A 15095-nucleotide genomic window follows, 5' to 3' on the forward strand; every position below is an offset into this window, starting at 1 on the left:
AAAGAACATAAGGAAACCAAAAAATATTGCCCTCCCCTGCAAAATATGAAGCATGAACAAAAAGATAAGTTTCACCACCGTCTTCCAACAAAAGAAAAAACAAATCTAATTAATATCATACAAAAGGCAGAACTCCTATTCAAATGCCCTGCAGGCAAGAGACACATTCTTCATGCTTGCATGGCGATTTTGCAACGTTTCGATTAAAACACTTTTCGCATCATTAAAAATGTTTAGCAGTAAAAAAAATGTACCTCCAATTTGCATGTGTTGACTAGAATTTAATTACAATCATTACGGTGAAGCGTGTTTTGCACAATTTCAGCAGCACTGGAGGAAGCACAAATGGTTCATTGATCACGTTCATGTGTGGCAAATTGGGGAAAAGGGGTTTGGGGTAAAAAAAAGACACCAGTTTTAAAATGGGAAAAAATAAATAGCGTATCAACAAGTATCCACTAACACTGGACGGCACTTCAGGTGCTTCCGTTCGTAGCCGGTCCAATCTTTGCCAATTTTACAGACCCCATCATCCCATTATCGTATTAGCATTAGCAATGCGTCTATCCTGGAACTTTCGTTTAGTGAAGGTAAGGGAATGACGGTGGTTCACCGGTTTTCCTCTATTCTTTCCTCCGTTGCAGCGGACGCGGCCGACGTTCTATCTGCTTGTTTTTTTTGTTTGGCTCCATTAGGCTGCTGGTATGTCGTAGATTTGTCGGTGTTATTTTCTACCAGCACAGACCGTACCTTGCGCAGCAGTGGAAAACTAGCTTGCTGTACGGAAGAACCATCCCCGTACAGTGCATTGTCCGCACAGTAGGAACCGAAATCATCCGTGTTAAGGGAAAAGATCATCGCACCACCGAACTCGTGATCCTTGATGTATTTGGCTTTACACTCGAGGCTACGCTCGTCTTCATACGAGATCCATTCGCTGCCGGAATATATGTAGGGCGAACAGCTCTCCACATCGTACACCTGATGGACGTAGATATTGTACCGGCGGAACCAACATATTTCGGAGTAGGACGCAAATCCGAACATGCCCACGCGACCGTAATTGGACGCCGGGGCGCCAATCCGTGTGTTGAACGGATTGACTAGGGCGAACGAGTGACCGTACGTGGGGAGTCCCAGTATTAACTTGCTTTTCTCCAACCCAGCAGACAGCCAGTAGTGTACGGATTCGTTGATGTTCAGCGTACCCAACAGGGAACGTTCATTTGCTCTCCGATACAGCGGTGCGTTCAAACCTGTACGAGATGAATGTAAAAGCAAATTAATATTCGGAACTATTTGTATGAAGGAAAGCATTTTTACTGTAGCACCAACTTTCTGACACGAATTACTTGATAAGTAAGCTTCGCATATGTTTCTTTTAAAAGGATTCCTGCGTTATTCTATGTTTGCTTTACACTTACCGGTCTGTGGCAGATCGGGTGAGTAAAAATGATAATCGTACGTCATCAGGTTTACATAGTCGGCGTAGTTATTGATTTCCGTCACATCGTACGCCATGTAGGCGATCGTTTCCTGTGGCGCAACGGCCACGCTCAGTATGTACGTTCGGTGTTCCCGCTGATACTCGCGCCGTATCTCATGCAGCAGCTGAGAAAAATGCATCCGTTGCTTACCACCATGATCAGGGAACTCCCAGTCCAGATCAACACCATCCAGATGATACAGCTCCAACGCTGCCTTAATTGACTGTATAAATTGTTTGCGATTGGCATGGTTCTCCACCATGGCTGTGAACCCACCAACGCTACCACCGCCAATCCAAAGCAGAATGCGCAACGACGGATTAACTCGTCTGAGCTGTTTCGTACGCACTAGGGCTTCCCGCACGTCACCATCGATGAAGAGCGTGTTATTGACGATATTGATAATCCCGATGTTGAGATGCGTGCAGAGGTACGGGTCGATATGCTCGGGTTGAAGAATGTGCCGTAGATTATGGCTCCGCCCGATAACTCCTGGTCGTAACAGTGCCGGGGTCGTATAGTAGCAAACAATTTTCGGACTCGGTGGCTGACCATTCATTGCTTCCTTCGAGTAGATGTAGTTTCCAAACCGGGATGGAAATATCCGCTCACTGTCCAACTCCTTCACGCGTAACGGTTCGGCAGATTTGCTCATGTTTCTATCACCTGTGCGAGTATCATTCGTCGCAATGAATATATTACCCGGCAGAATGGTTGATCCATTATTTGCGTAAATACTTTTTACAATTGTTTCCTTATAAGCGCTTTCGAGGTGGGGAGTATCCTGATAGTTTGGAAACAATTCTTTCTGCTGCTGTTTCAGAGTATGGCGCAACGCTTCCTCATACAGCACTAGTCTATTCCGCCAGTGAAGCGATACATCTGCAAATAGTAGAAATCCGAAAATTAACGAATAATACCATATCGTCAAACACGAAAAACTAGTAAATAGTTGATTTTTCTCTTCTAAATATTACCAATAAGTGCTGGTGGAATAATTAGATTCTGCCGATATATCATAGTCCATGTTGCGTACACCGTAAGGCTTGACATACCACAAAGAGCGATAAGCAAACAGCTCTGAATATAGGTATGCTGTCTCCTAAGAAGAAAACAAGAAAAAACACAATCAATATACATAATTGGTTCAAGTTCAAAAAGATGGTAACAAATTCTACGCTCAATATTATCCTCTCAAACTACGTGAAATATTATTTTTCATTTAGGGAGAAGCACGTCTAACGCAATATGCTGTTACGGACAGATTGCACATTAATCATAATTGTGCAGCGAATAACTCGCCACGAAATCAATTACCATAATGCACCTTTGGAGGCGTCCCAAAAATTAAACACCACAAACAGGAAACACCACAAACGGCGAGTGAAAAACTTAGCCCATATAGTTGGCACTTATCCAGCAAAACTTTTGGGTATCGCTTCTGCTTGAAATAACAAAAGCGCTACAAAATGCATTCTCCCTAACACGATTATGCTATTCGCTAAACTTTTTTACTCTAAATAATCATTAGATAAGTTTAAAGATTGAACCCCTGTATGTTATGGCACAGTGTGCCTCAATAGAGACAGAAGTGTATCACACATCAATTAAATTACCTTAGCTTCGTATCTTCCTTTAGTAACTCGTATTTGCCTTGCTGTTTCGACATTTTCTTCGATGGTGATGTATCCGTATAAGGTCGATCGTTCTGCTTAATATATCGCTAGAATAAGATATTCCGTTCACTGTCTAGGATCTCGTGCTGTTAAATAAATGCTTTTCGTTTCAGGAAACGTGTTGTTTAGCTCGGCAGACAGCAGAAGCAGAGACCCGTCGACAATAGCTGCATTTCGTACCATGAATTAAAATGTCTTGTCTAGTTGCAAGTAGCGTGAATTACTATGCTGGATTGCTGACACCTTAAAGAACAAAACAGAGTTGATTATTGCAGCAGTCTTACAGAGATAAGGGAAATGTTTTTCAACCCACAATATGTACAAGTCGAGTGATAGTTATATTCTACGCCCTTTTTATAGATTAATCCTCATGCCCTTCGATATGATTATTGTGAATAGCATTGCAATGACGATGGAAGATAACAATTGAATGACTGTGATGCTGCTGCTTTGGAGGTTGGGAAAGATTGAACACATAAGAAATATTGTTGCTTTCTTCTCGATTCCTGCAACAATGTAATGGTGTTATTTATCGGCGATTTCTAGAAATTACTTTACACAAAATTCGATATTATGACACTTAAGAAACTTAACGCTCAAAAGCCTTTACACACTCATCTTAATGCTTAATCTAACTGCATCACTATCGTAATCTTCCATTGCTGAACAAACCTTTTTGCTAACTTTCCACGATATTTCAGCTGCGTACATTCGTCACAATTTTGTTGCAAACTGGGCAAGGAACATATTATTATGCTGGTACGCAACAAAGATTAGATATAGGGGTCCTTTAATAGATGCGCTAGTAGAATACATACACAGCAATGATTGCTAGGATGGGATTCGATTGGAACACCAGAACTCACGTACGGAACAGCAGACCACAAAGCATATTACCTAGGTATTGGAAATCGTAGATGCTTGTTTTGACAGAATGTTGTGTCGCTTTTGTTCAAGATATTCCATATTTTTTTACTAGTGTAGGTACGTTTGTGGATGAGAGTGTGTGTGGAAAGAGTAATAGCAAATTATAACTATGGGTTTACTATGACTGCTTTATGGACAAACGGGTTATACGATATCCTAACTGCAGAAGTAGTTATTGGACTGATTACTAACTTAATCATTGGGTTTAAGCAGAAGCAAAAATATTGAAAAGCAGCCATACATGACCCAAGAACACTTTTAGCTTACTTATCCCTGGAATATATTTTTCGATTCGATGTTGTTAAAAATATTTAAATAGTCAACATAAATTTCGTTGCTAAATTAATGCACGTATAAGCGCTACTTAATGCACATTTAGCTGCGTCTCTACTACTGCTACCTCTGCATACAACTGAATACCGTTGCGGTGTAACCACGGTATAACGAAGCTGTCGCTAAAGTGACAGCATCATAGACAGCATCGGTGACACTTTTATGACAAGCAGCGATAATGGTGATGTGCCACGCCAGAAAGTTACATTGTATTTGACTTGGAGGTAGACCCAAACGCCGGTCTTTCTGGATCTTTTTTTTCGACGGCTCTATCGTGTTCGGAGACATTTGTCCGATTCTGTTTTTGCGTAGTATCTAGTGTATGCTGTGCGGTGTACATTGTGCCTTCACGCTCCGCAATGGTGAACTGAAGGAGCTGTTCTCGTGTGCCGCTTTAAGAATGCATTTGGAACCACGGGTTTCAGAGGGCAGTAATAACAACGAATACCGGGAATTCGGAGTACACGGGTTCTGATAGAGTACGGGCTAGCAATCTAGCGAACAAGGGGAACACTGGTGCTTTGGGTTGGTGGTTGGACAAATGAGCTTTTCTTTCACCTATCACCTATCGTAAACGGTAATTGGTCCGTAGCGACGCCAACAAACGTGCGTCTTTCTAGTCATCACATAGCGACAAAACAAACCGAACGAGAGTAACCCAAATATTGTGGTGGCTAAGCTGCGGTGTTTGCAGTACATTCGTCCCTAACCAATAATTTATTGTTGGAATATAAGATGGATCAAGTAACGAAGCTACGCATGAACCTGGAGAAACAGGAAAGCCTCATAAAGTTGGGCATCCTGACAACGGCGGCTATTCTGTGTATGTACTGTTTTTCTATGCGAGGAGTCGCAAGACATCCACCTGCAGGATCTATTTCTGAACTGATTAACTCTCTCTCTATATCTCTCTTCAGCTTTCTCGACGCGTCTTTTCTCCGTCCTGCGGTTCGAGAGTGTCATCCACGAGTTCGATCCGTACTTTAATTACCGCACCACGAAGCATCTTGCAGAGCAGGGATTTTATAACTTTCACAACTGGTTTGATGATCGAGCGTGGTACCCGTTGGGCCGCATCATCGGTGGCACCATCTATCCCGGCTTGATGGTCACCTCGGCCGTCCTGTACCGTTTGATGTGGCTGGTGAACATTACCGTCGATATACGGAACGTGTGTGTCTTTTTGGCTCCATTCTTTTCCTCGCTTACCACCATCGTCACGTATCTGCTGACGAAGGAAATTCACAGCAGCGGTGCAGGACTCGTGGCTGGCGCCATGATATCGATTGTGCCTGGATACATTTCGCGCTCGGTTGCTGGTTCGTATGATAATGAAGGTATCGCCATATTTTGCATGTTGTTGACCTACTACACCTGGATTAAGGCGGTAAAGACGGGTGCAATCCTGTGGGCAACGTTTGCCGCACTAGCCTACTTCTACATGGTGTCCTCATGGGGTGGCTACGTGTTTCTTATCAATTTGATTCCGCTGCACGTACTAGCGCTGATGGCGACAGGACGCTTTACGCATCGGGTTTATATCGCATACAGTACGCTGTACACGATCGGCACGATACTTTCGATGCAGATTTCGTTCGTCGGATTTCAACCGGTACAAAGCTCGGAGCATATGCTTGCGTTCGGTGTGTTTGGTCTCTGTCAGCTACACGCATTCGTGGATTATGTACGGTCTGCCGTACCGAAGGAACACTTCGAAACACTATTCCAAGCCCTCATCGTGACAATAGCGTCCGTGGCCGCACTGACTGGGCTGGCGCTAACCGTTACGGGCAAAATTTCCCCCTGGACCGGGCGATTCTACTCACTGCTCGATCCGTCATACGCGAAAAATCACATCCCCATCATCGCGTCCGTATCCGAGCATCAGCCAACGTCTTGGTCGTCGTTTTATTTCGACCTGCAAATACTAGTGTTTCTGTTTCCGGCTGGACTGTACTTCTGTTTTTCTAAGCTATCAGACGCAAATATTTTCATCATCCTGTACGGAGTGACTAGCATCTACTTTGCGGGCGTTATGGTGCGTCTGATGCTGGTACTTGCGCCAGTCATGTGCATCCTGTCCGGCATTGCCATCTCGCATCTGCTGACCAAGTATATCCGCAACATGGACGCGGGTGGAGCGGGTGTTGCTACCGTCACGGAGAGCAGCAATCGTAAGACGAAAGCGCGTTACGAGCAGCAGTCGTCGGTGAAGAATGAAGTTGCAGTTGGATTCGTACTACTTGTCACGTTTCTGCTCATCACGTACACATTCCACTGCACTTGGGTTACGTCCGAGGCGTATAGCTCGCCCAGCATTGTGCTAAGTGCCCGTTCGCAGGACGGTGGAAGAATCATCTTTGACGATTTCCGTGAGGCGTACTATTGGCTGAAGATGAATACACCTGAGGTACGTATATTTGTGGCAGCAAACGCAACATTAAACTCTACTGACGTTGCAAAGTATTTCTTTTCTGTCTGTCGGAGTTGTAAACATAAAACATGTATAGATATCTTCGTCAACTAAAGAGAGATCGGAATAAGTGTTGGGAATACAATTTTGCAATCCAAAAGGAATGCAAAGTTCCTATGCAATTTTGAGAGGAATGTAAATTTCTTTGAACGAATTCTTGATAGATCAAACATAATGTACTCGTGCAACGCAGTAGATAGTAACATATTTACAAGTCTTGATGAAAACAGTTTAAGTTTTAGTTTTATCATAACGTGGAGACAGTTGAGATTGTAACATTGCCAAAATCCTGTATTCTCGTATATTGATAAAACAATGATTTTTAGCACTTTGATCGCTGACGGAACATTCCGTTCATGTATTCTGTATGCTCCATATGCAACGCTCTATTCTGAATTATCTGTTCTTAATATATAGGATGCACGTGTAATGTCTTGGTGGGATTACGGCTACCAAATAACGGCAATGGCAAACCGTACCATACTGGTGGACAATAATACTTGGAACAATACTCACATTTCTCGCGTGGGTCAAGCAATGGCATCAACCGAGGAAAAGGCGTACGAAATAATGAAAGAGCTGGACGTGGACTACGTGCTGGTGATCTTCGGCGGATTAACTGGCTACTCGTCAGATGGTACGTATTACTTTCATATGTTACGATGATACATAATAGCTCTTCGATGTGTACATTATCCAATGTTGTCGATCACAGATATCAACAAATTCCTTTGGATGGTTCGTATTGGTGGCAGCACGGATCGTGGTGCCCATATTAAGGAGATGGACTATTACGCACCAAGTGGAGACTTCCGAATCGATAAGGAAGGATCGCCCGTCCTGCTGAATTGCTTGATGTATAAAATGTGCTACTATCGCTTCGGTCAGGTATATACGGAGGGTGGCAAAGCGCCCGGGTACGATCGGGTCCGGGGGGCTGAGATTGGGAACAAAGACTTCGAGCTGGATGTGTTGGAGGAAGCGTACACGACCGAGCACTGGCTGGTGCGAATTTACAAGGTGAAAGATCTTAGCAATCGTGGCGTTTAAGCGCACCCATGCTCCACCTAATTCTTCACTTTCTTCGATACTTTCGATACGTCAACATACTTAACTTTTCACTCTACAAGCGCGTTTTTTTCTTAAAACTATATTAAATATTTTCCAAATACTTCATTTAATAGGCCAAACTTAAATAAGGCAAAACGAACAAATTACAAACGTGACCGATTCCAATAATTGTAATTGAAATGTTTGACCGGATAGGAATATTTGGCATTGTGTTACATTGTTTTCTTTCATACTTTTGCTTTACTTAAATCTTGGAATTCTTTACGTGATAAAAGCATTTATTTTTATTTTCAATACCAGTGGTTTATACATCCCAAAGTAAACTTTATGTTATCCATAGTTCGAGTATGCTGTCCATTTCAAACCCTTCCACGAACAGAAACAACCTTTAAGCGCACACGATTAGCATCCGATCATAGAGGAGTTCCACCCATTCAAGCAAACGCAAATTGACCATGGCAATGGTGAGGATAATTGAAGATTTCTGAGGAAATCATTCCACACACACACACACACACACACACAAAACGCACGAGAGAGCAATAGGTAAAGTGAAACAGACTCACAATACTGCCACCCAAGAAATCAAAATATCCTTTCAAAAATTTAAAGCAAATAAACATATGAATAATTAAATTTTACTATAAGCTTTGCGTTATCACTTTATTCGTTATAGGTAACGATTCGACGTATGAACGGAGAATAATAAGATATACATTTACTATATTCTATCGCATGCAATCGTGCAACAGTTTTTCAACAACATTCAAAGCTCGAAGTTTAAGTTTTTGATCTTGAAATCGTAATTCAGTTTAGCCGTTATTTAAACTAATAATGAAAATCAATGAACCTACATTCGACGGATAACCTGAACATGTGATTACCACTAAAAATCTTTTTTAAGATTGCATCGTGTGTAAGTGAGCCTTAACATTACATTGAAGTCGCAAAGTGGGGCGAAAGTGCTAAGGGTTGGATAAATGTTCATCGGTTAAGGGCAATTTCGCTCGCCTGTCAACAATGTCATCTGCATTTGTGTAGATGTCAAAACGTGCACCTGCATCTTATCGTCTTTTTGTCAAAATATGTGTTGATCAAAACAACTTTGTAGAAAATTTTTGTGTAAAATTGATAAGCTGATAAAGAATATCTCCGCAACAGTGTCAATTCTGGTGTGTTTATTGTGTATTGTGTGTTATATTACAAAATAATCAAAAGAACATAAACATTTCTAGTGGCCCGTGTGACTAAACGATTGATTGTCATAACGCTAGGCACCTTTTTTCAACATATTATTCATGATCTGCTTTTGATCGTTTCCTTTTCGCTTTAGATAAGTAAAATATATACAAACACCCAGCGGTCTGAATGGTGTACGTATAAGAAGATGCGCAATAGATAGAAATAAGCTCACAAGCCATAATTCAGCGACAGTGACCAGAACGACAGCATATTATAGTCATGTTTATGTAATTTATGTTGATATCCTCCGACTGTCGTCGAGATTATACGTACACGCAGCGGGATTCAGATAAAACCCTGCCAGATATTCACTACGCTCTGCCTTTGTCCTGCCTTCGACGCCTTGCAACCAGCTCTCACGTTGGGATGCGAACGAATCTATTAGCGCTGAACGCAACAAGCAGCTAGAACGGGAAAGCACGAAACGGACGAGAAACGTACATGAACGCAGGCAAGAGATAGAACAAGCTAGAAAAAGAACCAACGAACGTTTGACCGAAGGGCAAACAGTGCATTTTGATAAGCCAAATACAAAACTCCCACAGCTTAAAAGTGGGGGTTCGGGTTTTTAAAAACGTTCCTTTCGGTGACCGCTCTCCGTGCGCAGCAAGAGTTCCTGCGAAAGGCCAACAAGTATCTCAAGTAACAAACAAAAAAAAACCCTCGAGGGTGGAACAGCTGATTCACGCCAATCCCTAACGCGCAACATCAATGAAATCAACATGAGCCCCCGTTAAAGGTCGTGACCACCAATCAAACAAATAACTTCTCCGGGCAATACGCCGGAGATTTACAGCTCACTAAGAACAAAATTTAGCTGTGCGGCTTGTGTCCTATAACCAGCTGGATCGCTGTACGCTCTATCAACACACTCCCCTCATCAACTGTTGTGCAGTTCAGCAGCAAAACACACACACACACCATGGTGGAACCCATGTTTGATTATCAATTCCGACACATTTTGATAGGAGACAGCACGGTCGGGAAGTCGTCACTGCTGAAATATTTTACCGATGGCAAATTTGCAGAGGTAAGTATGCAGACGCATGTTAATTGGTTTTTAGTTTTCTTTGTCATTCGTTTTTGGTTTGTGTCTTGTTGGCCCAAATGTTTGGCTAGAAAATAGGAAATTTTTTATACGAAGTGTGAAAGCAATCCTCCGGTGAGTAATTCACTGTTAGGTCTCCGTACTGGATTGCATCTCAGTTATGGAATACATTTTGATTTCTCTCCCTGCTAACATTTTTGAAAGAGTATTCCATACAAAATGTATGCCTTATTCTAGTCATATTGATAGAACCACACTGCAATCTGACGCAATTTGATAAGGTGAGAATGCAAACCAACGGTGATCATGTAAACTGCAAGATTCATCTATGGTCCTGCATGGAGTACAAGATCTCAAGATACTCTATGTTGAACACAGCTCGAAGTATATCCTGATTTACGTTCTGCTGGGGAGCTCTGGCAAGACCTCCCTCAGGGCGATCGTTGAATTTTTCGAGCGAATCTTTAAGCTGTGTGACATCGTCTTCTTTACCATTCCGATACTTTCCTTTGTATGTTGTAACTCGCTTGTGCGTACAAGAAAAAAAAAACTTATTTATTTGTTGTTTCACAAATTTGCTAAAGCTCCTCAGCTAATAATGTTTAATTTCCTTCACTGTAGCTCTCCGATCCAACGGTAGGAGTCGACTTCTTCGCCCACTTGATAGAGGTAATGGACGGTACTCGGATCAAGCTGCAGCTGTGGGATACGGCCGGCCAGGAACGTTTTCGCTCAATCACCAAATCGTACTATCGGAATTCCGTCGGTGTGCTTCTTGTGTACGACATTACCAATCACGCTAGCTTCGAACACATCCCGCTCTGGATGATGGAAGCGAAACGGCACATCGAACCGCACCGGCCGGTTTTTGCGCTGGTCGGTTGCAAGCTGGACCTGGTCACAAGCGGTGCCCAGCAGCGTGAGGTTAGCATCGAAGAGGCGCGCGCCTTCGCCGAACAGCACGGCCTGATATTCGTGGAAACGTCCGCTCGGTCCGGGGTGAATGTGCGGGAAGCGTTCAAGCTCGTTACGCAGGAGGTGTACAACCGGATTAAGAACGGTGAATATAAGGTCGAGGACGGATGGGACGGCATAAAGAAGGGTTTTATGCGGCCAAACAATCTGGACTTTAATCTGGTAGTGGCCGAATCCGCACGGAGTAGTTGCTGTTAGAGGTTGTGCGCCAAAACGATGGGACAGCTATACTGATGCATCATACCTACACGCGCGTCTTTAGCATGCGGTATTGAAATACGATGGTGTTCGTTCAATGGGGGAAAAGCGCTACGTTTTAGAATGCACCCATTTCGTCCTGCGAGCACCCGGTACAAGCAGGACCTCAATGTGTGTTTAGTTAGTTGTGTAACGGGGGCAATTGCAAGTTCTGCTGTTTGTGGAGGTAGTGAACGGTGTAACACTTTCCAACAAACTGTGTCTTTTTGCGATAGGCAGATTCGTTTTACAAACATTCTCACAGGTCACCGAAATTGTGCTTCAGATAGGAGATTTTTTAGTTTTCCTGTTATTTAATACACTGTTTTATCACTAACAAGAGAAGGAGACCATCGTTGAATGCGAATTGCATACTGATACATAATTGTATGTTTCTTTTTTTTTTTTAATGGCAGGGCGAAAGTTTTCTCATTTGTTGGGATTTTGCACTATCGACAGTAACAGAAACTGTCTCGCAAACAATCGATACGAATCGAGTGTAAAGTTGGGTTGGCTGATGTTTCAGAAGATAATCCTATAAAGGCATTAAAGGTACCAGGCTTAGCGTTTCTTGAGGGATAAGGTGCTCACAGAAGAAAAAAAAAGAAACAACCGTTTTCATGTGATATTATTTGTGTACATTTTGTGTGGGGATTGTGTGTATGTATTTTGTGTAGGTATGTGCGAATGTAGACGTGTCCCCCCACGGTAGGCAGGTGAGGGCATTCGTAATGCCCAACAGTGCATACGTATTCTGCACTAATAGTCGCAGTTACACCGTAATGTATACATTTTCATACACAAAAAAAAACAACATATGAGTAATACAAATACAACGTTCTTGGTGATCTGTTTTAGAGAGCTAAACTGTAATAGAATTCAATTAAACAAATGTTAGTGTAAAAAAACTAAATCAAAACAAAACCAGCAAACCAAAAAAAAATGTCAAAAAAGATAGTAAGGAATGAATTGTATGAAGTAATGCAAAAAAAAAACTTGTGTGTTTACTGCAAATGTTTTTTCCTTAATGGAAAAACGTACCGTATGTACAGACAAACATTCAGCTCTATTCTTCAGCAACTCGATTTTTTTTTTCTAGACAGCCGACTAAAAATGCATGCGTTACGTTACAAGCATACTAAACCGTTAGCATATCGGCTATTTTAAGCGCGATTATACGATCAACTATTATACACTGAGCACTTTCCTTACGTTTTTATACTTTCAACGGGGAACATATACAACAAACTAAGGCACTATAGAGTTTGAAGAATAAAAAAACAACTTACACACATAAGCTCTTTAACCATATGAACCAAATGAATAAAGGTGTATAAATTTGTCTTTGAAGTAGTGTTGGGTGTATCTGACTTAAAATTCATGACTCTGGATTGATCTTCGAACTAAGTGTATGACTCTAAATATTTATTCTAAAGATATTAAAAGATTCAGTAATCACACAAATCTACGTTACGTACGTAGATTAATGGAATAGGTGCTAAAGATGCTTACATTCTCATTCAATCCTTGAAGATTCATGGATTATTTATGGAAAACTTTCATGATTTGTATCTCTCTAGTCATAAAAATGCTATCACATGGCGATAAACATCTTTCCAAAGTTCATTTTTTTCTCGTTATCTCCCTCGTTATCCGAACAAAGCATTATTGCAACTTAAGTTATCTTGAGTTATCAGTAGGAAATGCATTGTATCCTTCAGAAATCAAACGTTTATTTCAATTTATTTAACAATCAACCCAATAGTTTTTTTTTATTTTACTGTGTTTATCCCATACCATCACAATATTATATATCAAACATCGTAAATAACGTTCCCGTAAACGAGAAAGGCACGATTTGTGTTAGTTGTACACTTTTCTACATTATTCGCACCAGTATGAGAGCCTTGAAGTTACCATCGATGTAAAATATTTCTCAGTCAATGATTTGCATACGCATATCATTTGTTAAAAACGTTACTACCGTGCTAAGGACCATTTTCTGTACTGAAACATTGCCCGCCAACAAGGGAAGAATAACCATAAGATCGGTGGGATTGAATTCAGACAACGCGTCGACTATCCGCTGCTTTAGCTGCTCCTGCTCCCGCACCGAGAGATCGTGTTGAATGATGTGGCTTACAGGTTTGAACTGATTACTTGTCATAGCGTAGGCGATCAGGCCACCGACCGCACCACCGACCAACAGCCCTACCGGACCTGCCAGCAAACCGCCGACAAACGTTGACGACCCAGCGACGGTTGCACCTTTGGCGCTACTTTTGAGCGTAACGCGCATCGAATTTTTGTCGGTAAGAATGGCCACAGCATCCAGCAATTCTCGCGTGTTGATTGGCATGATGTTTGAACGATGCTCTCTGCTGGCCGTCCTGCAAATTCGGTAGCATTTAGTAAAAGAAAAGACATTCGAATCTACATTTTAAAAACATAATTCTTACCCCGTGAGTAATCTCGCATGAACGTAGCCTGACGTGGGTTAACCTGATCGATAAGACATCAATTTGAGTTTGTCGTTTTCCTTTATTTACCTTTTGTGTATTATTCTCGCTCCACGGTTCTGGCTAATGTGGTCAAGGTAAGGAAGGTATTATCATTGAGAATCGCCGTATACGCTTCGTCACTTGACAGATGTAAATGAAACTTCAAGGACCATAAAGGCTCATGTACACAAAGCGCGAGCTTCAGTTAAAACTGTCGGAATATACAAAAAATGACAAAATCGCTTTAGCAATTCAATTTTTTGAGCATTTTTTTGTTTTTTTTCGAAATGATGATTATTAAAGATATTGGCAATTTTATCGATGATTTTAAATCACAAATTTCAACAGTTAAAAAAATAATTAAATATAACTATAACTCTTAATTAATTTACTTCTGATTATACGCTTTACTCAAATGTACAGACACAAGCCTCCTAAAATGTAATTTTCATGTTAAGTATTATTAACATGTTTAATAACTTTTATTAAAATCCCACGTCATACGGTTGAAAAATGGAATTGGTTAGTTTTTTTCTCACCATACCATTCTTTATAGGACAGGCCAATGAACTCCAAAATGAACACATTGCGAACCACATTTTAGAGCGAAAATTTGAACGATTTCGCCACAATATTCCACGTGGGTACGAAGCCAAAGCTACAAAGTGGCGAAAATTTCAAATGTGTGCTTTTCGGTGAAAGCTTTCACATTTAAATTGTTATTGAATAAATGTTATGCTGTGTATTAAAACACTGTTGTTCATATTTCGTGTTTCAGAAGCGGCATTAATTTTACATGGGAAATTTTTAGTACCAATAGTACGACGGCTAGATCAAGATGGTATTGAAAGCTTCAAAAATCTAAATTCTAATACCTTAAAGTACTTCTCATAGGGAAGCGTAAAAGGGTATTTTATTCTAAGCACTGATCCTCATACATCCTTTAGTTGAGAAAGTAATTATTTTTAAGAGAAACAAACGGTTTTCTCAATGAAAAGTTATCAGGTAGGCAAGTCGTCTTTTGGAAAATCTTTTATTTTTACAGTAAATTTTAAAATCCCATGGATTGATTCGTTATCAGCATTCCGGCACAATATTATTCCCTCAACTATGCAATGTCTCGTT

General features: G+C 41.3%; 4 protein-coding genes across 4 annotated transcripts; 2 read left to right on the forward strand and 2 right to left on the reverse strand.

Annotated features, from left to right (window-relative positions):
- Nucleotides 1-609: 609 nt before the first annotated feature.
- On the reverse strand, nt 610-3156 carry LOC128719748 (chitinase-3-like protein 2). The gene is made up of 4 exons (XM_053813381.1): nt 3104-3156; nt 2465-2589; nt 1425-2369; nt 610-1256 (listed from the first exon to the last, which is right to left on the reverse strand). Exons 1-4 carry the CDS (start codon nt 3154-3156, stop codon nt 610-612), a joined length of 1770 nt encoding a protein of 589 aa, XP_053669356.1.
- Nucleotides 3157-5158: 2002 nt separating this feature from the next.
- LOC128711494 (dolichyl-diphosphooligosaccharide--protein glycosyltransferase subunit STT3A) lies at nt 5159-7946 on the forward strand. Its single transcript, XM_053806409.1, has 4 exons — nt 5159-5246; nt 5341-6833; nt 7314-7533; nt 7612-7946. The coding sequence occupies exons 1-4, from the start codon at nt 5159-5161 to the stop codon at nt 7944-7946; spliced, it is 2136 nt and encodes a 711-aa protein (XP_053662384.1).
- Nucleotides 7947-10131: 2185 nt separating this feature from the next.
- LOC128708971 (ras-related protein Rab-39B) lies at nt 10132-11430 on the forward strand. Its single transcript, XM_053803990.1, has 2 exons — nt 10132-10239; nt 10879-11430. The coding sequence occupies exons 1-2, from the start codon at nt 10132-10134 to the stop codon at nt 11428-11430; spliced, it is 660 nt and encodes a 219-aa protein (XP_053659965.1).
- A 1975-nt stretch (nt 11431-13405) lies between these two features.
- Nucleotides 13406-13828, reverse strand: LOC128712425 (protein C19orf12 homolog). The gene has a single exon (XM_053807321.1). The coding sequence runs from the start codon at nt 13826-13828 to the stop codon at nt 13406-13408; it is 423 nt and encodes a 140-aa protein (XP_053663296.1).
- Between the last annotated feature and the right edge of the window lie 1267 nt (nt 13829-15095).

This window comes from Anopheles marshallii, chromosome X (assembly GCF_943734725.1).
Source record: "Anopheles marshallii chromosome X, idAnoMarsDA_429_01, whole genome shotgun sequence".
NCBI classification, from domain to species: domain Eukaryota; kingdom Metazoa; phylum Arthropoda; class Insecta; order Diptera; family Culicidae; genus Anopheles; species Anopheles marshallii.

Excerpts from the sequence above, each read along its gene's own strand:
- LOC128719748 (XM_053813381.1), bottom strand. The coding sequence starts at position 3,156 with ATGTCGAAACAGCAAGGCAAATACGAGTTACTAAAGGAAGATACGAAG. Across the intron at positions 2,590-3,103 it reads AAGGAAGATACGAAGCTAAG|GAGACAGCATACCTATATTC; the intron begins GTAATTTAATTG and ends TTTTCTTCTTAG. Across the intron at positions 2,370-2,464 it reads TATTCCACCAGCACTTATTG|ATGTATCGCTTCACTGGCGG; the intron begins GTAATATTTAGA and ends TACTATTTGCAG.
- LOC128711494 (XM_053806409.1), top strand. The coding sequence starts at position 5,159 with ATGGATCAAGTAACGAAGCTACGCATGAACCTGGAGAAACAGGAAAGC. Across the intron at positions 5,247-5,340 it reads GACAACGGCGGCTATTCTGT|CTTTCTCGACGCGTCTTTTC; the intron begins GTATGTACTGTT and ends ATCTCTCTTCAG. Across the intron at positions 6,834-7,313 it reads TGAAGATGAATACACCTGAG|GATGCACGTGTAATGTCTTG; the intron begins GTACGTATATTT and ends CTTAATATATAG.
- LOC128708971 (XM_053803990.1), top strand. The coding sequence starts at position 10,132 with ATGGTGGAACCCATGTTTGATTATCAATTCCGACACATTTTGATAGGA. Across the intron at positions 10,240-10,878 it reads CCGATGGCAAATTTGCAGAG|CTCTCCGATCCAACGGTAGG; the intron begins GTAAGTATGCAG and ends CCTTCACTGTAG.
- LOC128712425 (XM_053807321.1), bottom strand. The coding sequence starts at position 13,828 with ATGCCAATCAACACGCGAGAATTGCTGGATGCTGTGGCCATTCTTACC.